Genomic DNA, 25650 nt, shown 5'->3' on the forward strand with positions numbered 1-25650 from the left:
GTCATTATGTACAGCAGGGAGAGACCTGCCGGAGCCACTAGAGACAAAGCACACGCTGCTTCCATCAGACAGCGTATGAGGAGGGAGAATGAGAAGTGGCTCTACTTTACATCCCTTTCTTGGTTTGCACTGAGGAAGCGTTAAAGACTGTAAGGATGGGGAATAGCGAGTAACCTGGCAGTGCTTTCCGCTACCTCCTTTAGCAGGGTCACGCTTGAGTGCTGGATTATGAAGGTGAGTTTTGTTCACTTGGCTGTTCCACGTAGTCAGGTGTGTGAGCTGTTTTATACTGAACACAGTGGTCTGTGGCTTGCGTAAACAGCTTTAATTTACTGCTTTCTGAAAACGGAGGCCTGAAGCAGTTGTGGAGGTTTCAGGAATGTTAATTGTTTGTGTACATGAATGAGCTTATAAATGGTTGTTTTTGCAGTATTCCATAGCTCATCGAGGGTAACTGTGTCACTGCTGGAGAAAAGAGAACGATTTTTAATTTATTTTTTTTCCCCCAGTCTACTAATACTTTCAGGGCTTGATATAATGCGCCTTTAACAAACCATGAACTTCTCTCCTACGGAGCCACTGCATCCTGCCTACATTCAATGTAGGCAGAGAACCATTATACTAATCCACTCTCCCATCATATCTCTAGCAAACACATGTAAGTGTTTTCTTGGAATATTTATTTTCATGCAAGGAGCATTAAGTTTTTTATTTGGCAACATAAGTAGGAGATTGTGACTTCTGAACTTTATAACCTTAATTGTGAAAGTTCTGGTTTTCAGCTATGACATGTTTTGACAAATGTATGACAGTCATATTTGGCTCTAAGAGAATAATCCTGCCACCTCACAACCACCTTGGAAAATTCATCTCTGCAGGTAGGATAGCTTTAAAATGTATTTAAAGATGCTGAAATGATCAGTCTTTCACTTTGTTTTTTAATAGGTGCGGTTATATGCAAGGCCTGATGCAATCCGAAGAGGATCGGGGGACTATGCTCTGAATATTACAAGGAGACTCATTGAATTTTATGAAGATTATTTTAAAGTGCCCTATTCCCTGCCAAAATTAGGTAAGATTTCCCCTAGTACATGAAGTTCACTCGGAAACGGAGCGTACTACATTTCAAGGTAAGGAATGTTTGGGTTAATTTAGAAGGATCAATAAGTAAGGAATTTTTCATCCCTTCCTTGCAGAGGAAGAGAGGCCAAATTGTCCCCTGTCCAGCATCACGCTGAAAGAAGCAGAAAGCAGACAGTACTTAAATTTGTTAGGCAATTGGAAGAGAACTTGAGACCTGTCACAGCTGTCACTGATAATTGGGTTAGGGTTTTTTTTTGATGCTGTTTATTTTGGTCCTTGCTTTCCTTAGATAGCCGTTGGGAGATGTTTCTTCTGTAATGTTTGTATCTTGATCCCTCAGCTTTAGGTAGGGAACAGAATTGAAAATATTTGTGGAAACTGGGAACCTGTAATAGTGCAAGGCTTTATTTTTTTTATGTTGGCATACGTGGGTTTATTGATGATGATTAGTACATATGCTTAATTGTATTGTTGCTTATTGAAAGAATTGCTGTGAACTTGTTTTGCTGCTCAAATGACCTAAATGTAAAAGCTGTCAATTTCTATTATTTTTTAAATAGTTTCTTGTCCTCCTCGCTTTCACTGCAATCAGTTGTTATCCTACACACCTGAATACTTTACACCATATTATTACACCCTCCCTCCTTTGGAGCATGCTTGATCAAGATCCAGAAAAGTGTATTGCTCAGCAGCAGGAAGAGAGCTTGTATTTAATCAAAGCGTTAAGAATTGGAACCACAGGTGATCCTCTCAGGAACTTGGGGTCTATTTCATTAATTCCCTTGCCTGCTGAGTAGCTTTTATTAGTCTTACAGCTAACGGTGTAGAAGATGAAGTAATTGATGTTGCTAGATGAGGGTGTTGCATGATATTTTTTTGTAAGAAAGTTGTGGAATTTGTTTCTTGTCTTTAAATGATGGATTACAGGCATATGGGTTAAACATGGCACATGCATCAATCCTTCTGTGTATCCTTTCATACCTGGCTTCAGGTATGTAATGATAATTTCATAAAGGAAGTTACAGACTTATAGGTGCCAAAAATTTAGAAGGAAAAAAATAATCAGAAACTTTCCGTTGACTATGAAGGATGAACATCATTACTTCAGGTAGTCTACTGAGGATGCTGGGTAGCAGCAGGCAGTAGTGACTGTATCTGCGTCAGAGTATCTTTCACAATTGCAACATACAGTCTTTCAACTCAATGCGCTGTATGCGTTATTATGCTGTGATATATCTTTAAAAAATATCTTATTGGAAACAAGTATGTTCCAGTATGGATCTCTTTGGAACAGAACAGGAGGATGTATTTTTTCATCAAGTATTTCTAGTGAAATTGTTGAGTTAATACGAATACTTCTTGAAAACTTTAATTATTCTGTAGTGATTCTATAGGAAATAGTTTGCAAAGTTTTGTATACTACAGTAAGGTTAAATTTATTTAATGTAAATATAATAAGGACAATTTCAGAAGTCAGTGATATAAGTATTTTCAAAAATGTTATTTGCGTATGAACATAGGTATGTTTGTTCCCAGCTCAGCTGAACACTGATTACTACATTTAAGCATGTGCTACTGCCTTTAACCCTAAGGATTGCTGAATTTATATGTATATATATTTTTTTACTGGAAAATGGAAATTTAGGGACAGTAGTTTGGTGGGTTAGTAGAAGGACTAAAAGTCTTTCTGTGATAGTGATTTTGCAGTAGTATTAAAGAATTTTCTGAAGGAGAAGACAAACCAGCATTAGCTACAGCAGTGGAAGGCGTGTGCATCAGGAGGATGCATTTATACCAAAAATGTGCCTGTGCTCTCTGAAGCCTTGGAGCTGTCTTGATACACTGCTGTCACTGCTGCAAAGGTTTGTGTACTTCATTAAAGTTTTAGGACAAATCAGAATGGTTTTTGTGGGACATTTTAGGAGTTTTTAATTTGATTTATAAATTAAATGTGAAATGCCATCAAATGGGAGTGAAAACTGAAGAATGTGGTTTAAAAAGCCTTTTAAACCTGTCAGTTTTGTACAAAAGCATTCTATTTCAAATGTAGATGTTTTAAGACATGAAAAATTTTGTTTCATACATTGTCCAACTCTAACAAGAGTGAACATGAAGAAATGTAATTATTTTTGTTGAAAACACAATTTATGTTTTCAAAATAATTCTGTTGTTGAAATACTGACTAGTTTACTATGCAAGTGCTGAATCAGCTACTGAGCAATGTGTTGTTAGTGTCAGTCCTGTATGCTGGGAGGGGGGTGTATGTGGGGACAAGGGACCTGTAACCCTTGGTGAAGCACTTCCATCATGTATGTGGGCATCCACTTGAACTCTGTATGTTAGGAGTATCTGAGAACATGTAGGCTTTTGGGATGTGTTGCTCTGTCAGAGGGATCTGTGTTCATTTGCTCATTTCTTATGTCATTGAGGTCCATTTCCAAGGATCCTTAGCATTTGAAACTAGTGCTTCTCATCTGAGTTTTTAATAAAACAGCTAGTGTTCTCTGTAAGAATCACTTTGTCCTGACGTTCTTGACTACTTGACTATTTTTGACCAGGCTTTTTTACTGTACTTACAGGCAGTCAGATGTCTGTGGTTGCTATTGCCAGTTGTGGGCTCCTCTGACTTCTTGGCAGCCTCTATTACTATTGGGAACTGTGGAAAATCTGAGGGAAGCTTTCTGTCACCCAATGACTAAGATTTTTTTAGGTCTCCCCTGGTCTGTATGAACTTCTGAATGCACTGGAACAGTAGATCTGCTTGCCAGTTGATGTGAATTCTGGTAATGAATGTGAATTGGGGATTTTTCTAATTTGAATAACCAATTTCCACAGTTAAAAGCTTTACTTGGCTTGTAGATCTGTGCTTTTTTTCTTGCATCGTACTTTGAAATGGAAGGTGCTTGTGTAGTATTTTAAACTAATAATTTTTGTATGAATTTCATTTCTGAAAAGTAAGTCAGGTCTTTAAAAAAACAGATTTTTTTTTCAAGACTGTAATATCATTATAAATGCTAGTTAAAATGAGAGGTGGATAAAGCATTGAGTTTTATTTAATTCTAAAAAGATAAGCAGTAGGGTTTTCAATTGTGTTTCTATGGCTGTTGAATATAAAATATTCTGTATTTGTGTCACATATTTATTTTTAATTCAGTTTGCAATACGAGAAAAATATCTTTGTATGCCTAGAGCTTTTCCTTATGAGGATTTTGGAGACTGAAATAGCTTCTCTATGGGGAATGACCGGGTGAGCAAGTACTCTTTACATGTGGACAGTTGTGAATGATTTGGGGTGGAGGGGCTGACTGCCTTTTCCAACCAAGACTCAAGGGCCACCCAGTGAGGTTAGCAGGAGACAGGTGCAGAGGACACAAAGAGATTCACTGTTGCTGCGGCAGGTGGTAGGCTTGCAAGACTCCTTGTCAAAAGAGATTATAAATGCAAAAAGATTATACAGGTCCAAAGAGAGATGTGGATGAGTACTTGGAGGGGTGGTCCATGGGAGGAAATTCCATGGTTTGAAAATAGAAGCTATGAAGTACTAAAGAGAGTGCTAATTATACTTCCCTGGTCCTACTATTTCCTGTGCATCTGCCTGTGGCTGCTGTTGGAGAGGAGAATACTGAGCTAGGCAGTCTCTTTGTGTGAGCTGGCAAGGTTATCCATGTGTTTGTAGTCTTCCAGTTTTCGTAGAATCTCTTTTCCAGAATATTTCATGTACTGGAACTGGGAAACTTCATAAGGCTTCATTATGAAAGACTGCTAGAACTTGGTGTGGTGCATAAATGAGCCACTGTGAAGAAACCCAAGTGAAGATTTTTGGGTTTCTGGGCCTTGATTTTCCTCCTCTTAACAGCATTGCGGTATCATGGTGTTAGTGGGATGCATTTACTTCTTCTGTAAAAAACTCATTTTACAACTCAGTATATTTTATTCTGAGTACTTAATTTAGACACCTATGTAATTAGCATAACCATTATGGGTCCTGTAAAGGAACTTGGCTGTCTCAAGGGTTAGGCATACAGTGCCTAACTCAAAGGCACTTTGCTTGGATTCATTCAACTTTAGGCACTCCACTGGTGTGTCTAAAATAGAAAGCTGATTGCCCTAGGTTCCTTATTCATCAATGGAAAGGAGATCTTCCTGGAGGTGATTTGAATCTTATATGGGCAGAGTCCCCTACCGGAGCTGCCCAAGTAAGAGGTAACCTCTGAGCTTAATTTGTCATCTGTATCATTAAATTTTTACAATATGCAGACCTGTGAAGGAGATGTTTGATAATGGAGAGGTGTGAACAGGGTTGGGAAGAACGTGGCCTTTTCAAAGCTTTTAATTCCCCATTGAAAGTGGCCTGAAAGGTAGAAAAATGAACAGCAGAATTTCACTTTGGGACATGGCTGCATATGTTACAGAAAGGCTGAGTAACGGTAAATCCCCTTGCTGTTTTGTCTTGAGGTCAGCAGATAGGAACCAATATTTAATTTATAAATAACTGGATTTTTTGTGAGCATTATAGTGTTAAAATATATCTTAAAAAAAAAAATTCCAAGACTTTAGGAAGTATTTTTTTTTGTAGATTGGCCATGCAGCAAACTTTGGAGTTTTATCTGATACAGTTTATGGTGGGTTATTTCCCCCCCACCCCCTTACAGGTATGTTCAAGGTATTAATTCCCTTGATAATGCAAAAATGATATGGTCTTGTTTCATGCAGCATAAAACACTTCAAAATTGTGAATGCAAAGTCACAGAAAGCTATTTACCAAGGGATTTAGTGAATGTGCTGCACAATGCAAGACAAGATTGGACCATTAACATTTGCTCTTGAGTATTTTTGGAGAATAGGATTCAGTTTTTAAAGTATGTCATGGAAGAATTTAAACTCTGTCTTATGATGTAAAAAATAGCTCAGCCATGTAAAGAAAAAAGTTCAACAGGAACTGTTCTGATTTTTAAAGGAAACTTAATCACCTCTGCTCTGTTCCCTGACTGTTGTCAGTATTTTAGTGAGCAAGACTGCTGCTGCCTGCTGCTGTGTGAGGTATTGCAGGACCAGAATAAAAGTGTTGGATGCTGTTGTAGGATAGCCAAGTGACTTACTGTGAGCACTAGTGATTAACTGTTCGTTTTGATTTGATTGCTTTACTATCAGCTTGACTATTTGACATGTTCCTAACCTGTTCATTGCAGTATTGTCTTCTGCTCTGCGTGATCTTCCATCATCTTCCTCAGCACTCTTTCTGCTGTGCTACCGCTTTCTTACTTCCCTTTTGTTTATCCTTCCTCCTGCCTCTGATACTCCAAGGATGAACCTCCATGTTGTTGCCTGCATTCTTTGCTTTAGTTCTGCTCAAAGTTTCACAATTCCTGCCCTCAATACTTTGCCTTTCTCCCTAGCAAGGTGAGCTCTTCTTGCCACCTGTCCAGTTCTGACCTGGAATTGCTGTATTACACCAGGCAAGATAGCTCATTTTTCCTTCTCCATCTATAAAATGAAAGCAGTAAGTAATATTTTTTGGTCTTGTTTTTGCAGTAGTTGAAAATGATTGTCAGTTTGGTTGCATCTTGATTAAGAGGTTGCCAACCTGAAAATTTAAGAAATGCTGATGTGGTCTAACCCAAAGCATGGCAAGGCTTATAGAGTTTCTTAGCATTCTTAAGACATCATAGCTGTAGTGTCTATGTGAACTGTACACAGTCTTTCTGAAAGAGCTCTTCCACTGAGAGAGAATCCATCACAATCCTGTAGGAGAGAGGGAAAGGAACGTTAGAAACTGTTAAGTCTGAATGAGTTGTTAGTTATACAGTCTTCTGAATTGAGAAGAAAGAGGGGCAGAAGGGAGATGCTCTGGGAATGGCATAGAAAACTTTTGGAACAAGGGAGGGTGGGAGAGGAGACACTAAGGACCTGATTCATGTACCTAAACATAATTAACTGGTACCTTTTATAATGCCATGGAGTATCCTGAAGACCCTTAGCTGCTGCTTCTGCTGGCATCCAGGTTAGATCCTGTTGGGCCATGGCTGGTCCATACCAGGCAGCTCTACATAGATTTATTTTTTTTAATGTATTTTGTTTTTTAGAACTTAGCCCCATTTGAAATGGTCAATCTCCCATGTTTAGGCAGCAAAATTGACATGCTGTTTTCTTTGACCAGCTACTTGAAACAAGCATAATGCCTGTGCACAGAGAGGACTATTTGTTGGTACAGAGCAGTCGTACACAGAATAAACTATGCCATTTTTACCCTGATGTTTGAAGCCTCTGTTTGAGGTTGTTTGGTTGTTTTTGTTTTTTTTTTTTCTTTTTAAATTTCTAAGCCGTGAGCACTTCAAAACAGCAGCTGGTCAGGGCTTCAGAGGGAAAAATTCCAGCTCCAGCCATAGTAAAAAGCTATGTTTGTTCTTAGAAATAAAATACTTTTTAGATAGCTGTGGCTAAAGTAGTTTTCATTATAGCTTCTTTCACTGTGCTTGAGCAGAGCTCTCATCCCTGATTGTCTTCTCCAGGGCTGCTAGTGATTGTCTTTTTGTTAGTTTAATCATACTGTTCTTGACCAGAAATGTTCACTTATGAATATCATATTTTTGAAGGGCAGTACTGATTTCTGCTGCAGAATAGTGTTGTTGGAACCAGAGTGCTCTTGACCATGGCCAGATTTTTAACTTTTTTTGAAGAGGAGGCTAATGAAGATTTTTGATAACCTGTTAGACCTGACAGTTGAGAGGGTTCATCAGAGACTTTGACCAGCAGCTGAAACCTTTTACAGCAGCAACTGTAGCTTTGTTATAGGTAGAAAAAGAGTTTAGGGCTTGCCCCCACAACGAACTTCCATGTTTTTATAGGCATTGGGTGCTGTGGTTTTTATTATGGGATAGAGGCTATATGTCATTAGGATATTGGAAGAGTTACTTTCTGTGCATGGTATGGCATTGTGAAAATTAGCATGTGGAGATGAGAGCTGCATGGCAGAAAAACAAATACAGAAGGGTTTGGAAGAAAGAGGAATGACATCACTGAGGATACTGTGATAGATTTAGATGGCGCTCACGAAGAGGGGTGTGAATCCTTGGACAGTGTGTAGGAAGATTGGATTGCAGTAGGATGTGCTAAACTAGGAAATTTTTCCTTTTAAAAATCATACCTATAATGATTACTTTGAATGAAAGTAGGTAACATGTTTGATCTATATCAATTAACTAGAGTACTGAGGAAATAATGGCCTTTTCTCTCAGAACTGAGGTAGAAACTTGGTACTGTCTGCATCTGAAGCAGTGCTCATCTGCTCAGCTGTATTGTCTTTTGATGGTAAAGGGAAATGACTGTTGGTGACCTAATGAAACATGTAGTCCACCTATACAGTCTTCTGCAGTGACTGATGGTTTAAACAGCACCTTCAAGATAACTATATCCACACACAGAGCTCACAGAGCAGTAGTAATGTGTTCATAATGGCATCATTTGAGTAAATAAGAAAGTTTACTGAGGACTTACTTGACTTGCTGTAATTTTGCGTGTTTGGTTTATATTTATAATCATATGATAAATTTGAAATTAAGATAATTTCAAATTAATTTCATTAAATTCCAGTTTTCATTTAACCCTATAGTTTCAAGTGTGGTGAAAAAAACAAGGATACTGTGGTGACTTCTGTTTTTTCATGCATGTGAAGCAGAGGCTTTCCTGCCTGAAGAGCGAAGCTTAGTGATATCAAGCTATTATGCTGATAAGGAAAAAGAAAAAAGTAACAGAGTACTGTCCACACTATCAAACACCAACATAGTTCACTCAGACTTTTTTTTTTATATATATGTACAGTTTGAGTATAGGACAATTTTAATCTTTTCTAAGGTTTTCTGTTGTGACTTGATTGAAACATACTGGAGCTGCAGCAGTATGTTTCAGTAGTATTTTCTCATTCAGCATTGTGGTAAAGGTTTTTGGCCTCCTGCATTTCATTTGAAAAGTGAAGAAGACTCAGTTACAGGCTAGACTCAGAAACAAGTTCAAATGAATCTAAGAGGAGCTATAAATGATTACAATGGACTCTTTTCTCACAGTCCTGTCTATAAACATGTGTTCTGTACTAGTTTTAGCTCTGCCTAGTGTTATGCTTGCCGAACCCTGCAGTTGCTGCATTAGCTCTCCAGTCCTGGAAGAGGTAATGTCATGACAAAGCCTGTTCAGACTCTTATTTCAGAAGGACAGCTCATATAGCTTGAAACTTGCAGAGCAACACCAGTATAGCCTATTTCCTTGGTTGAGGCAGGCTAGAAAGGCTTAAAAGAATTTTCTGTTGCATCTTCCCCTCACTCCAGGCACTTAGAGCTAATGTTATGGTTTGCCCAGCTCCCTGTCTGCTTTCTTTTAGGATATCCTGATGTTTGAAAAGTTGTTAGCTGAAAGTTTTTTTAGGGTGCTTGGCTGTAGTTTCAGAGCTAATTTGTAACTTCTACCATGTACTCAGAGTCTGTGAATGGTTGGAATGACAACTTCTATGCAAAAAGACTAAAAGATAAGGCCAAGAGGGTATTTCAACAATACTTTCATTGCATTGTTTCTTCTTCAGAGATAGCAACTGTTTTCACAGCAATTTCGATAACATTGCCATCATTTTCATGCTGATTAGGACTTTTAAGAGTGTGTGATTTTTATTATTTTTCATATCAGCATAGTTGCTAAACTTAAAGGAGAATGGAAAACAAGTTGGTTGTTTTTTTTTTTGTTTTTTTTTTTTTTGCTACAGCACTGGAGAAGTGTTCCCGTTAACTCCTCATGTTTGCAATTTTAGAAGGACTGTGCTGCTTTGGGGTAGTTTGTTATACTCTCCAGATGGTACTGTGACAAAGTTTGTTTTCAATTAGATACTGATTTGAGGGCATCAAATATATTACTTTGAGAAACAGAAGTTTCACTAGACAAAGCTGATGAGAAAGCACTTTGTATACTGACTCACTTAAACTGACTTGCATTTGGTTTTATTTGTTTTCTTATGTTGATCTTGAAATATATATATTTATATATGTATATATTTCAAAAATTTGACCTTATTTACACTTAATGTAGCACCAAGATCAGGAAAACTCCTTAACTGTCCCTACCAAGAACATTTTTCTTCACTGTGGATCTTTAGTGCCAGTAAGAAAATAGATGATTGAAGTACACACACATAAAAATAACTATACAGGTAATATTCTTATTAGGAAATCTGAAACGTAACAGTTATGCATTACTGATGCAGTGAGAGTTCCTAAAAAGTAACCACTTACTAATAATGTCCTGAATATCAGAAATGGCTTAAAGTCTATATGTAGATGTATAAAATGAGCTTTCATGTCTTCTGTACTGTAAAAAAACCCATAGATACAGACGTAAAGAAGATACATTTTCATGTATCATCAAAGAGCATGAGGAGTTTCTTTCAAGAGATTATGACAGTGTCTTGAAAAAGATTATAGCACATTAAAGTGGGGCTTAAATAGGCCAGAGATTTCTGTTCATAGGAAAGATGTGAAGAAGTATGTAACTACAGAGCTGAATAAACCTATTGCTGCTGCCTAGATTCTGCTGGCTTAGTTATAAACCTTCCACCTGTACCAGCTAGTTTCTGTAAGCTACTGAAATTCAAAGGGATGTATGTGCTCCCCTTTTATTGCTTTTGCTAAGGATATTGTAACTGAAAAGATATCCTAACACAATGAATTATGCTACATTTGCAGCACTATGCCTGAAGCAACTTCATTTTTGCATTAAGGAAACCAATGACTTTCAGTGTAAAGATGAAAATATATAAGATGGCTGAACAACTTTCATCAAAATAAGTGAATTGTCACTGTATGTTCCCTCCCTCTCTGCATGCTGGCAAGCTTCTTAAGATGGTATATGGACATTAGAAGAATCACTTAATAGAAATGCTGTGGAGATCTCTGGCAGATACTGCTAAACTTGCTTTCCGTGTTCTCCCTAGCTGTGTATGAATTCTCCTTTCTTTGCTTCTAATGCATTTAAATGCCATCTGCTTGTGTATTTAAAATGTAACATTTCCAGATTCAGGATCACTTCTGTGAAGACTGCGTTTTCCTTTGCTCTCTCTGATTCTTATCAGTAACGCTTCTAACAAAGCTGTCCTCGTGAAGATACATATTTGTCATAGCGATAACACACTTCAGGAAGTGTATTAAGCTAAACCAGCTCCCACTGTTCAACTCAAAAATATGTTCCTTGTCATATGTTACTCCTCACTGAAATTAAACTCAGGCAATATTTTAGTCCTGAGAAACCAAGTCACTTTTTCTCCTGGTGTGTTCAGCTTTAGCATAGCTGAGTGTAGTTCTGCTGTTGTATGTTACTGGACAGTTGAATCCCTGAGCAGACGAGAGGGGGAGGGAAGGGGAAAGATGCACAAAGGAACTTAGAAATGTATTCTGGAGACCCTTGTCACAAGTTTCTGCAGCTATTGCTGTCTCTCTGGATGGCTTGGATAAATCTTTAGAAACTGTTTCAGAATAGCCCCCAAGTTTGTGGCTTTATAACCCTCAGATCTGCAACGCTAGAGGACTTGTCAGTGGAACTGATCATGGCAAAAGAGTTCCTATTTGTGTTTTATTCAGCAGGGGGTTTGGTCTGTCACCAACACTATGACATTAGCCATAGATAGATTTCCTTTAAAACACGTGTAAAAAGCACAGGTATTTTGACAGAACTTTTATTACACGTGGCTATGTTTATTATGCAACTCCTAAAACAGTAACAAAAACCAGTCATTGAATTCCTCGTGAAATTATGTGAGGTATTCCCATGGTTGTTATAGTACCTAAGCATTTTATAATCACTACTGGCTGTTTATGCATAATGCGTTTGGCAAGTGGAGAAGCACCATGGTTCTGTTGTCCTATTTAGGCAGACAGCTGAAAGCTAAAGAGTGCTGAGAGGTGAAGGCAGGCAAATGTTTTGCTGATCAGGCCTGTATAAAATGTTCACTTGTCAAATAAAATTTGAGTATGTATTGAAACAGAAGGCAGTTGGAACTTGCATCCTTTCATAATTAAATATTGATTTAGTTTCATGTGAGGGGCATGCAAGTGGCTTCAATATTTCCAACTTCAAAATTGGTCTGGGAGTTATTCTTCCTAGCGTGCTAATTCTCAGGCATGGAAATATATAAAGCTTCACAAGACTGTCAGCTGTAACTTAGATACATAGAAAAATGCATTATGTGTCTTTTCACCGTTAATGTAAAATGGTTTCCTAGGCACCTATTCTCCATATTCTTGAAATGTTTTAAGTTTTGGTTCTATTTTAAGGTAATCACAGACAACTGAATTTTATGAAGCAGCATGGTGGTTACTCAATAACAAACAGATTCGTTAGAAATGTGGTTTTATGCTGCATGCCATCTCTCCAGGTATTTTCTGGAGAAACCATATAACGATTTCCAAGTGATTAAAAGGATCTGCACTGTACAAGCTATGATTGATAACAGAATGATATAACGTAGCTCTTAATAAAAAGTTAAGAATCTTGTCAGATGAGACCAAAGGATATTCAGGAATTGCTGTAAGTCATTCAGAGTAACAATGAACAGACTGCTTCCTGTGATGCTTATGTTGCATTTGGGGACAGCTGGATGAAAGTCCAGCCCCAGAAGAATTCACTGTGTTTTATCTTTACCAGTCTATATCTTTGGGAAAAGAGGGGGAAAAAAAAAAAAAAAAAGGCTTGCTCTTTGCAATCAAAATACCATCGCTGTGTGGCAGCTCTGATAGTTGTGGATGTGGAATATGAAATGGTCAAATCCAAATACTCAGTGGAAGGATAATTTAATGTTGCAGTAGTGAAGTGGAGAAATAAAAGAGTACAAGTGAATATAATGCAATTTTAAATGATAAAAGCTTCCTACAAGTAGATCTAGCCTCCCAAAACTTTACATGTATTTTTCTGTGAATGCCTCTGTAACATTAATCTGTCTTTCAACCATACATATGTACACATAGACAATGCCAAACATATGCACATAAAATACAGCCAGAATAATATGTATGTATGACTGTGATCCTATTAATTAAGGTTATACAAATACTTATCTGTAGATCAAATCCCTGTCAGCAGGTGCCACAGTCTTTTATGGAGGCTCACCCGGCCATAGTTCCTACCTTTCTGCTATCCCATGTAATGGGGCCAAGTCTGACCATAGGACCAAGAAGTGTTTGCAGCATGGCATAGAGTCTGGGAACAGGAAGACTCACTTCCAAGCCAGAGATGAGTTTGGATCTGTGGATCATAAGAAAACTGGGGCAGCGTGCTTGCTTTCAGACCATTATCTGTGGGTCCTATGGGGAAGAGGGGTCCTGTTTACTTGTTGTGGGCTGGACGTCCCTTATTCCACAAGTCTTTCTGACCTTTTTCTAGCTGCCCTGTACTTGCAGATCCTCGCTGCAGTACTCTCATCAGACTCAAGAAAGGTAGGGCAAGCAGACTCTGTCCTACATGCAGTTTCTTAAGACATTGACTTCAGTGGTGTAAAGTCATCTTCCCTTTGATTTTTGGGAGATTATTTTTAATTATCTTTCCAGAGATCTGTTTTTCAGGCTGGTCCCACAGTTTAGCTGCACTGCTGAGAAGCAGTGAACTGTAATGTGGAGATGAGGACGGGTGTCTGGGCTGTGGGTGAAATCCAGAACTCCTTAAGACAGCTCTGCGCTCAGTATTCATGAACCCATAACCCCATGAAGATTATAGTCACAGATGGTACAGCAGGGTAAAGTTCAGAGTAATTCCAAAGTAACTCTTAAGATTCATATGTAAAGATTTTAATGTTTTTTGTATCTGTGCTATCAAAATCGGGGACCCCGGCATCAGGAAGCCCCTCTTTGCTGTCTGTCAGCAACATAAAGGTGGCAGAGTGTAACTCACCTAGCAAGAAAGAACTGTCTCATGACCTAACAACAATGGCTCATTTCCATTATTCAAGTAGCCTGTAAGTAAAAGTTGGCAGACACAGAAACTGTAAAATCGTTTCATGTCAATATTCATATATAGGAAGAGGCCTCCTACAGAGATAATAGGACTGGAGATAATACAGATGTCTCTCTTCATATCAAAACTTTTGACTTCACAAGCAAGTTATTTTATATTTTGGAAGGTAATTCCATGCAGAACCAGTCTTGTGACAGCATATTCTTTGATCTTTTAGACTGGTGAGCTTTGCTGAAACTCGTTTTAACACTCCTAGCTAGGAATTTGCCTTCACTGCACATCCAGGATTAAGGCATTTTGACCTTATGATTCTGAACAAGTCCAGGCGGCACAGTGTTACTCTTTCTTTGTGTGAAGGTGGAACATTCCTGATAATGTTGGTATTGGTTCCTGATATTAAAACCAGAACTGCTCATGTAGGTGTATTTAAAAGATTTTTTGGATGTCTTCATCCATCTATCATCACTTATACAGGAAAATGCTTTTTTTGTCTTCGAGTTGCTAAAACCTCATCTCTGATGTAGGCCTTTATAGAACTGGATTTAGATAAACACCCACGTGTGGGTGGGTCTCCTCAGTAAGATGTCTTTTCTCTGCCCTAATACTCTAGCACAGTGTTCTTCCTCAAACTAAGCATGCTAATGAAGTGTATGTGCCATAGAAAGGCAGTGAGTTTTGATTTGTTGTTGGTGTTCCCTCAATATGCAAGTTTCTAATTTTTTTTGTCAGTAGCTCTGTGTCTCCTGCTCTGATGGAGATGTTGCACTGTGCATTCACATCCTATGAACCTCCTTCTTGTCTTGTGACTGACACTTTTCTAGAGGTGTGTGTGGAGTACCCCAAGGAAGGGGCATCTTTTTCACCCCCTCGGAAATCTTCTTAATGTTACAGGGGATACATTCTCAAATGAATAGAGTATACTGCATTACTTTCAGGGTGAATTGGTTGTATGTTTGGTGTCATCTATTTTACAAAGTTGCACCTGTAAAGATTCTTTCTGTCTGTCTGTCTTTCCTTCCTTAGCAGGTGTAGTAAAAATCAAATAGCAGATGCATGCATTGGGTTTTATAATAAAGAAATATTAGAATCTCAGCTTACATTTTTCTTTATGCTGATCCCTGGGTTTTACGATTTCTCCTGTTTGCTTTCCTGGGGAGGATTGACTGTATAGACTGATTGCCAAGCGTCACAGTTATAGGACTAATTGCCTCTGTTATCTTCTTCTGGTCTTTATGGGTGTGCCATTTCAGGTTGGTAACCACCTCTTAGTCAAGCTGTTTCCTATTTATATGTGATGCTTTTCTATGGTATACTGTGGTTTTCAGCTTTGCTTAACAGGAAGCTGGATCCTGTACCTTACTATTTAAAACTATCATCTGAGATTTACATCAGATTTAAAATTGTGTGCTCAAATTGTAATAAAGTGTTGATGGGTTTTTCTCAGCGTATTAAGATTTGTATTCCTGAAAAAGATTTTTTTTCTTTAGCCATTAAAATAGAGGCAAAAGATTTTTTTTCCTTCATTTATCTCACCTGAAGTCTCACCTTATGACAATTGGGTTTATGGACTTGGATTTTATCTTGATGTTTGGTTTGCCAGGTAGACTGAACAGTTGACTCTGTGGATAATACTAGCTTCTCTTATGTTACTGTCTTAAGTTCTGCATCACTGCCAACATGACTGTGAAGGCAGTATAGCTGTAGAACTCAACAGCATATAAATAACCTTCTGTTTACCTTCTCTGCTCTCAACGTTATTTTTACATCCACTGGAACTGTTCTATTATTGAACCCAGCTCTCCATCTTTAAACCTGAATGTGCAGCTCTTCTCTATTACGGCAATCTTTGCTTGACATCTTCCCTTCATGTTGTTATGCATTGTGATGAACAGTGAGATCAGGAATCCAGGTGCTGTTAGACTAGAAATTCAGCACATGGCTGGAGAGCTGCCAGGAGCTGGAATGAGTTGCAGATTTGAGAATCAAAACTGCCTGACTTTACTTGTGGACTACCAGCTGGTTGTCCTTGGTGCTCAGTATGAATTCTTGATTTATGCTTTAAATTTGATCTATGATTTAAATGGGATTGCACCAAAACATGCACTTTAAAAAGATGCTTTCTGACATGAAGATAATGTTCTGTCTGCTTGATCTTAAGAAGGTGATGTCTTATTTAAGCCTTTGAATTATAGTAAAGTTTTCAGATTTAGAATGTTTTCAGTTAAGAGATTTTAGTCGATTGGATCAGACTTCATTAATTTCCTTTATGTTCCTTTAAATCTTGATGTAATTAACAGATGTTAATTTATTTTCTTCTTTTATTCACTCTCCAAAGTGAAAATGTATGTTTGTAGAAGATGAGATCGGGGAGCGCTCATATTCTGTATTTATGTAGACACAGATCTTTTTAAAACAGAATTCTGAACAACTGTGTTGCTGAATGTACAGTTAAGGTATAGTGTATTATCAGTGCACATGGGTTTGTGCTTAAATTTCCCATTGCTGTGCACTAAAACTGAGAAAAACCATACCATATTGAGATCAGAGTATTTTAAATTTTTTTACACTTACCCCATTGATTAGTGTACCATGGCTACTAATAGCACATTTGTATATTGTGGGTCGCCTCAACTAGGCTGTAATCCCATCAGCTATCATAAATCAGACATGGCTAGGCACGATCTGACTTTGCATGGAGGCTGTCTCATTGGTAGAACAGTCTTTTAATTCAGTTGGAGATGTTCTGCTTCCGACCAACTCAATTCTTTTGCAACAGGATGAAATAAACCCAAAGAAATACTTCACCACATAGTGCCTTAAAATAGCTGTACATTTTGGGAGGTATAAATATGGATACTTACATTTGGTGAAATTCCAGCATAGAGTAAATTGTGTTTGTATATAAATGAATCTTCAACATCTAAAACCCCACTAATCCAAAATTGCTTCAAAATAATAAGTGATTAAGTCAGCATTGAAGTGCTATAAAATCTGTCATCACTCACTGTTATCCAACCTAAATTGTATACTTCACATAGAATATAATTTGTACTCTTATTTTTTCTTCAATGAAATTTTATTGTTGGATGCACAGAATTTATTCTGTATATTGTCTATGGAATATATATATACATATGTAGTACAGAATATGAAATGAAAGTCTTGTGTTGTACTAAAAATGCCAGAATAAATTACATCCCATATATATTTTCATATGGTGATGGGTAAGGCTGGAAAAATACCTTTGTGACCAGAAATATTTGACATTATGAAGTATGATGACTATGAGGCTGTAGTTTTTATAAGTTTTTACAGCTTGAAAATCTGATTTATAAAAAGATTAACAATGTTACTAAAGTGATTTCCTGGAATGGTAACATTAGAGTGTAGAGTGATATCTAAATAGGTTAAAAGCATTCCCGCTGAATAAGAATTGGAAAAATAGCCTTGTATTTTATGGTTAAAAATAATACTATTGATTTTTGTTTTTCAAATAGCAGTAGACGTTTTTGGAAGAAAGGCAGTTTTAAAATGTATCCAGTGTTTTTTTTCTAGGCCTGTTAACTGCCATACCCTCAATGGACATAGGAAATAGCTGTTTTTTTGAGTAAGAACATAATAGAAGAGAAAGAGTTGTGCAGCCCTATACATTCCAATGAATAATTTCCCAATGGAGATTTCAATTCAGTAGCTATTTCAACAAGTCATGTGTTTGAATTTAAGTACATGATTATTTTTACTGACTGAAACCTAACATGTTTAAATACCTCATTGCCCTGAACTGTTAAATACATAGTTGGGAGATGCCAACAAATGATTTCTAGCTGCAGTGGTATTAAATGTACAGAATATTTGGTAGCTAACAGATGTCAATATCAACTTGCTTACAAAAGAAATGTTTAAAATTCATGGAATAAAGTATAAATGAAGGAGAAGTTGAAATAGATTAGATGCAACACATTTATTTACTTGCAGGAGACTTCATTTTTGAACAAAATGGGTATGCTTAACTTTTTTGGCTTTGACTGTGCTGAGGTTTATGATCCGTAGGAAAGGAAAAAAACATAGGTGGTAAGTAATGGTTTGCAATTGGCCATAGTAAGCTTTCATTGCAAAAATACAACCAGTCTTTATGACAGGTTTTCAGACAGCTTTATCCTGATATCTGATTGCAGAATAAACCATTTTTCAAATTTCTTTCAGTAGTCTTTAGGAAAGAAGAATTTCGTACAATATTTCAGTTAATGGAAGGGACTTACTTTCACCTGTGTTCAATCGAATTTTTAATAGGAATTTTCAGTCCTAGGAATTTTCAGTTCTAAGTAATAGTTTCCTCTCAAATTGTTAGTGGATTCATTGTTTGCGTGTCATCACATACAAGTAAACTATAAATTGTATTAAAGTGCCATGTGCAGTTTATAAAAAGGTGATCTGCTAATTGATGTGTCATACTGTTAGAGATCCATGAGTAGTAATGTTCTTGTTGGTGCATAGTAGAACTGGATGGGGTCACCTTCTCAGTTAACACCTGCCTGAGGAATCTGTGGCTCTTTTGGACAGCACTTCAACATAGCATGGTTCTATAAAACACTCTCTCCAATAGGATTTTCCCATCCTGGAAACACAAACATTGGTAGCAAGAGTAACAGATCAGTAAACCTTTCCATCACCACTTGGGGTTTCCTTGAAATTACTGGCTTAAGGATCAAATCTTAACATTAATCATATATAGATTCAAGTTAAATAAAAATTCAGTTTGCTTTCTGGACTGAGAACTCTTCAGTTGAGCTTTTGAATCCATGGTCTCTTTTTGAGTCTACAAGTCTAGAAAATCTTCCTTGTTGAGTCCTCTCAGACTTTATTTTGGGCTGTGATTATAGTAAACATTGGCTTCAGGAGAAAGCTGACTTAGGAAGCTGTTCTGCCCATTACTGCTTCTTCCTGCTTCCCCCACATATGGCCCATTAAAACTGTTTGTTGGACGCTGCTATAAATCAGCTTGTTGAAATGACACAGGTTAAAATAGCTGCCAGAAAAGATTCCCCTGGACTTTTGGATTTTTTTAAAGATAAACATTCACTTTGTTAAAGATACATTAACAACACCCCTCCCCAGTAAATAATTAACCTCCACAAAAACATTGCATATTAATATGAGGCAGTATTTCATGATAGAATTATTTATTCAAAATGTAACAGCAATGGACTGAAGTCAGCATTTCTCTAAATCAGACTTAGAAACACCGTGTGGTTCTTTGTCAGCCCCTTTTCTAAGAGTCAGATTTTTCCTGTGATTTTTTTTTTCTCTCTGCCAACAAACTGATATTTTATTAGCTTTCAAATGTTTTTCTAAGCACACTTGCCATTTTGGTGCAAAAGCATAAGCAATTGAAAGTTCTGTTTCCCTTTGCAAATGAGCCTGAAATGAGTCACCACTTTTAAGTGTGTCTGTGACAACGTTAAGGTAGCTGGAGAAGTAAAGGGACAGATTGTTATTGTTGCTAGAAAGTTGTTAATCAGGTGAGAAATGTTCTTCCTCTATGTCTTTTCTTCCTTTCTATAAGATCTTACCTCAAGCTCATGTTGACGAGATAGCAGTGAAAAAGGTTGTTGAGAAGGATATGGCTGTGGTCCCTTGAACAACTAGTATAGTCCCTTGTACGCTGTATCAAAAGATAGTATGTGCCAAGTAAATTATGTAAAAAGAGAGAATCATTTGACATTGACTTTTTACTGGTTGAGAAAGCAAATTGTCTTTTCTATCATGTTGTGGAGAATTTTCCTTATTTTGCTAAATGATAAGTAAAAGCACCTGGAAGAAATAATCACAGAGAAAAGCCCAAGGGATAATCTTCAGGTACAGCAAGATAATTAGAGCTTTAGCTATACAGGTTGTTTGAAGTGTGATTCCATGCCCAGTGGAGTCAATGGGAAAACTTGGAATGGTTTCCACAGACATTGATTCAAAGCTTTGAGCTGACAGAAGCAGCAAGCCAGCTTTTTGTTACTGTTCTGTGTGGGAAAAGCTATGCTCTGTGTCCATCAAGCAGTTTTATAAATTCAGAATTTCTTCACAAACTCTAATCTATCTCTTAGTGCTGGGCTGGTCTCAGGAACAAAGAATGTTGTCTTACCTTTGCTGCTTTCTTGTGTGGCTGGAACCACTCTGTTGCAGCAAAACACTACACAAATCCCTGGAAAGAAGCTGTCTCTTTATATATAATTATTGATTGTTTCTTCCTTCCCATGTCAGACCAGGGAACAAGATTCTCAAGACAGCAGGGTCTCTGTGCAATAGCTGAATATATGTCCTTTTTTGAGAGTAGATCAACCCTCTGTTAGGAGAGTCTGGTAGATGGGCATCCTAAACTAGTCATGTTCATGTGAAGTAGGTCTGCTGTGCCTTTGTGTTTTAGATGGGCTGCTGGGCATTGTGAAAACGAGGTGCCTGCTGGGCTGCTGAGAGAGAGACTAATACTGTGCTTCTAAGTATTGTTAGAGGCAGAATTGTGGAAAGTGGGGAGACTGTGTGGCACATGGCAAAAAGCCTCTTCAGGCTTTGCTGAATCCCAGTTCACTGCAAATCTGACTCCAGGTTTAAGTTTGTAGATGGTAGCTGTCAATTGGAATTCCCTTCTGGACTGGAGAAGTGACTTAAGGATTTCTGTATGGTCTATGGAGTATATACCTGGAAGTCTGTCTGCAGGAAGACCTTTTGCTGATTGGGTGCTGCTGTCAAGTTGTTGCGTGCCAAACAAGCAAGAGTCTTCTCACTGGTTCAAGGGAAGGGAGCTGAATTTTGCGCCTAGGTTTCTGTCGGAGACTGTCAGCAAGGTTTCCCTTGGTTTCAGATAGATCATCGTCACTACCCTGTCTTTTGCAGCACCACCTGCATTTTGATTGTAGATTGCTCTCAGGAAATAGGGACGAGAATGACATTACTCTACAGCAGCATGATTGCTGGGTAACCACTTGTGTTCCTTGAACGGTGGGAGACAAAGCCAATGTCATGTGTACATCGCTGCTGCTGTTGCTAAGTTATCCCACTCAGCAGTGAATTGGTATTTCTAGGAGTAGATTTTTTGGTCAAAGGTGGTGTTATCTAGGGAAATGGTGAACGAGCAAGTGCTTCCTTCCAGCTATCAATTGACTCTGAACACCAAGGAGCATGCTTCTTTCAGTGTGGTGTCCTTTTAGAAGACACCAAATAAAGGAATTGAAAAAGAGAAGAGTAGACTTGACTTTAGCTACTAATATCTCATATCTTCAGTCCTTGCATAAACAGCCCAAAATCTTTTTCAAGGATGTGGGACAGTGTTTTTTCTCCATGTTAATTGTGGGAAATGTCAAGTGGTGGAAACATTTTTTAGCAATATTTCTGTCTGCTTTCCATTTGTGTTTCTACGGCATACACGTGGTTTATGTATGCTGGTTGACTTATGTATCAGACTCTTGAGAATCAAAGCTAAAGGAAGCATGCAGACCTGTCTTTTTGGTGCCAGATTTCCAAAAGGGTCAAGAATGTCTTCAGTTAACTTGTCTTGGCACATGTGACAGTGGCATCCTTCAAATAAATGACCAAGAAACAAGCACAAGCAGACAGAAATACCTGTGTATCTCTTGAGTGCCGTGAATTTGTTGTTGTTTTTTCTTTCCCCAAATTGAGTTTTCTTCTAAAATGCTGTTAAGCAACAGCCCCAGAAAGGTAACTTGTATACCTGCTATAAATAAAGACTTATTTTCACAGTGGTAGAAACTGACTTGCTGTGGGACCACCCTGAAGAGGAGAAAATGTAGGGTTTGTTAGGGCCGGGTTGAGAGAGTGCATCACGTAGGCTGGGGCACAGCCTAGAAAGGAGGGACCTTGTGGGTCATTGCACCCAGTGGTGTTTCTGTGTTTGACTGCAAGCTGTATCAGCAACTCATCAAACTCCAGTTTAGATATGTCTAGAGCCATCTGCTTCTGATATTCCTACCAGAAAATGTTGTGGATTCAGAATTTTTTGACAGAAGTGAATCTTGTGAAGTCTGAATTCTAGTTGGAGTGACCAATAAGATGTTTCATGTCTAGAGTTCATTGTGGCCTTGAATGTTTAATTTTGCACTAATTTTTGGAAGAAAATTGAACCATTAATTTTAAAGCGTACCATATAAAACATTGCATATACTTTTTTGTTTTTTCTTCCATAGCGAATGTATCCTGACTTGGTAAAGGAATGAGAGCTGTCTATGAACAAATAGCTGTTTACAACTTGGACTCATTAGCTATCACTGGTCTGTAAGGAGTGGGCAGGAAGGAAATTGTGCAAGTAGGAAAGACTGATCCTGGGCTTCTTGTGGCAGTACATTGGTCTGGAGTAAAACCTTTTGGCTTAGGGCCATACCTTAGGCTGAAAAAAGAAACAAGTCAGAGGAAAAGGGGCTGTTGGTAATCGAGAGGAAAGTCTGACATTTCAGGCATGACATGGTAACCTATTTCCTCCTAGGGCTGCTAGCTACTTAAAAAGCATTAAAGAAAAAAATCCAGGTATCCTATTTTTGACACTTTAAATTAGATATCCCAGCTCAGGTCTAGGACTAACAGTGACTGCATCAGCCATATTGTTTCCGTTTTGTAGGATACTGGAATGCTGATTTAAGTGTGTATTCTCTAGGTACTGTATTATTTCACCTTTTCAGTCAGTTCCGTATCACAGATCCACTCAGTTTCTTTCTTCTTCATGTTTTGATAGGGGCCATGGGCAGGTTTACTACAGGCAGTTCTTTCCCAGAGCTGAGTCTTAGAAAATCCATGTTGTATCTGGGGAGGCAGATTAATTTGTGAAACCTGGTGCTTCCAGCTCTCCTCAAGGCCAGAACCTTGTGGGTATTGTGAAGAGTTGGATGAATAAAAGCATTCATTTACAGTAGATTATCCGAGACTTTGTATGAGATGTAAACCCTCTTGCTTCAGCACATAATACAGCTACTGATTGACAGGGATGGAAGGGCAGAAGGGAGAGGAAGGCTAACAAGTGAAAAAAGGGAGAAGCTTGTGCTGTTTTTTTTTACAGCTGCTCTTCCCAGTGGTGCTGCTCACTGAAGCATTTGGGTAAAGCAAGATGCAAGAGTTACATGGTCACTGGAGGGGATGAGGGATTGCATTTTCTAATTCTGGGTGGAAAGACAGTTTATGATATTCATTAGGGTATCAATGTACCCATCCAGACCGGATTAAGATCAGTTCATCCCAAACTTATTATCATCCCAAAGAGACTTGTTACCACCATAGCTGCTCTCAGTAAAGAGAGTGTTGCCTTTTGTGTGGGTCACACACATCCTCTGTGTACCTCTCTATAAAATAAGAGAGATTAACATATTTAAGTCAGTCAGGCTGTGAGTATGGAATAGTTCAGGCTCCAGTGAAAGGAGTCTTAGGCCTTCTAGCAAATCACTTGTTGAGAGTTCAGTCTTTGTCAGTCTGGGCAGCTAACACTGTTTGGGTGTCACCTTCCACATTAGCATCCCAAAGGAGTACATGGCAAGAAGATAGGTGGAGATACTAGATTTCTTCCTGCCTGGATTGAAGTACGCAAATGAGAGGTTTTCTAGCAGAAGATGGGGAAGTGAGAGAAGAGGCTGAAATGTGAAGAATTCTAATGGTAGATCTGGGTTATAGGAGAAAGAATGCATCTTTTAATTTGGGCTCTTTTCTGGTGGAGGGTGAAGGCTACCTGAAAATATAGGGCACATGAAAATCATGGTCCTCAGCCAGAAAAACTTATGGCTTACTGCCTAAATCATGCAGTGTGGGAGAAACTTCTAAAGCTGGTTGAAGTGCAAAGTAGATGTATGTCTGCTTCTTTCTTCATATCATCTTTATACTATTTTTTTTAATTGTGCAAACAGATGTTTGGATTTAGAAAACGAGTATTTTGTTTCACTTTAACTTGATTTAAGGCTGATTTAAAGACAAGTAGCTAACATCAATAATACACACTATTGTTTGTAATGGCCCTTAAAAATGGGGTACTGGAGTACCTTATCAATTAAGTACCCAGCTCTCACATTCAAGGGCATAGAGAAAGCTGCATCTCCCCTTAAATGGCATTGAATAGGTTTTGATTCAATGCTTTGGGAGAAGTGTCCCTCAGTGATAGAGGGAATGTCTGCCATGTGGTTGGTAATGTGTGTGTTAAGGGAACATCTGCACACTGGAACATACAGAATGATTCTTGGTGGTTTCTGTGAGATACATGCCAAGCGTAAGTGAAATACAGTAGAAATGTGTATGTGTAGGAGAGGGAAACAGAGCCAAAGGAAGATCTGCAGTGCTGGAACAGAAGCAGAACTCTTTATGTTCTCACAGGCCCTAGGGACCTGATTACATCAGTTTGCTCTTCCTAGGCCTGTTTTGCAGAGAAAACAACTTTTTTTTTTTTTTTTTTTTAAAACAACCTATAGATGGAAGTCTTTTTTCTTTGGGTTACACATTAGCATTGTTGACAAAGTACTCATGAATTGCCTCCAGGTTGTTGCTGTAAGTTGAAAGCCACAGGCAATTTCATTTGTTAGGGGATGAAACTGTTTAAGAAAAAAGAAAGAGGAAGGAAGAGGGGAAAAAATGGAGGGTTTCCTAGGGGATTTTTTAAAATGCTATCTCCATGCTTTGCACCTGCTGAGAAATTAGGACTTAAGCTATCCTCAGTTCCCTATGGCTACTTGCTGTCAGTGCCTGTTTTAGCAACCTCTGCGCAAACAGCGTGGAACAGCTTTGATTCTGTTTCCTCTCCCCTCCTTCCCGTCTGTTGCTTCACTGTGGATCATGAGGTGTGCCAGTCTCCTTGTGCCCAGAGTGAGCTCAAGCAGAGGCTCCTCTGCAAAGACTGCCAGAGTCTGAGGCCCCTATAATTGGCATTATTTGCAATGTCCCACGTAGGGGCCGAGGATCGATGGAAACAGAGCAGGGAGTGACACTCAGAGCCTTTGAAGTGGTGGGAGCTGATTACTGAGAAAAGAAGCCCAGTTCTGCAAGTTTCTTGCAGTCTCCTTGTAAGGCAGTGAGAGCATTAGTGTTTTTGAGGCTGATACCTCCCAAAAATCAGTTTTAGTGTCAGAGTTATGCAGCCAGCACTATGTAACTTTTCCAGCATACGGCATACTAGGACTAATGTCAACTAAAGGGAAAAATGTATAGAAAAGGCTGGTGTGTGTACACTTCAAACTGAAGGCAGAGAGAATATTTTGGGGTTTTTTTAATAATTAACCCATTTTCTATCAAAGCTGAGAGCAGAACAGCAGTCATCTCAGCTCTGAGCCAAATCAAGGATTCTGCCTTTCCCAGGAACAGTGTCAGGTATGGGTGACCAGAGAATACAGGTGATGTGACAATTCCTTCATTAGCTGCCTACTTGTGATTATGAAGTGTGATTGTAAAGGTCTTGTAACACCTGAATTAAAAGGTTTTATTTAATTCTGACTGCCATTTTTGCAGGAATGAAGGTTCCTGTCCTGCTCACAGGAGTTTAGAAAGCTAGTTGGTGTGCTATTAAGAGTTTATAAAGCTATGTTACATAAACACAGCTCTCTAGATTTGGCGGTACCTTTCAGCAGT

The 25650-nt window shown here is 38.3% G+C and overlaps 1 protein-coding gene across 1 annotated transcript in view; it reads left to right on the forward strand.

Moving 5' to 3' along the window:
- The window catches only part of TRHDE (thyrotropin releasing hormone degrading enzyme), a 211980-nt gene that overhangs the window by 37618 nt on the left and 148712 nt on the right, over positions 1-25650 (forward strand). The window contains exon 3 of the mRNA XM_040596694.1: positions 946-1072. Within this exon, the coding sequence (XP_040452628.1) occupies positions 946-1072 (127 nt within the window). The remainder of the gene's footprint in view (positions 1-945; positions 1073-25650) is intronic.

This window comes from Falco naumanni, chromosome 5 (genome assembly GCF_017639655.2).
Source record: "Falco naumanni isolate bFalNau1 chromosome 5, bFalNau1.pat, whole genome shotgun sequence".
In the NCBI taxonomy this organism is placed as follows: domain Eukaryota; kingdom Metazoa; phylum Chordata; class Aves; order Falconiformes; family Falconidae; genus Falco; species Falco naumanni.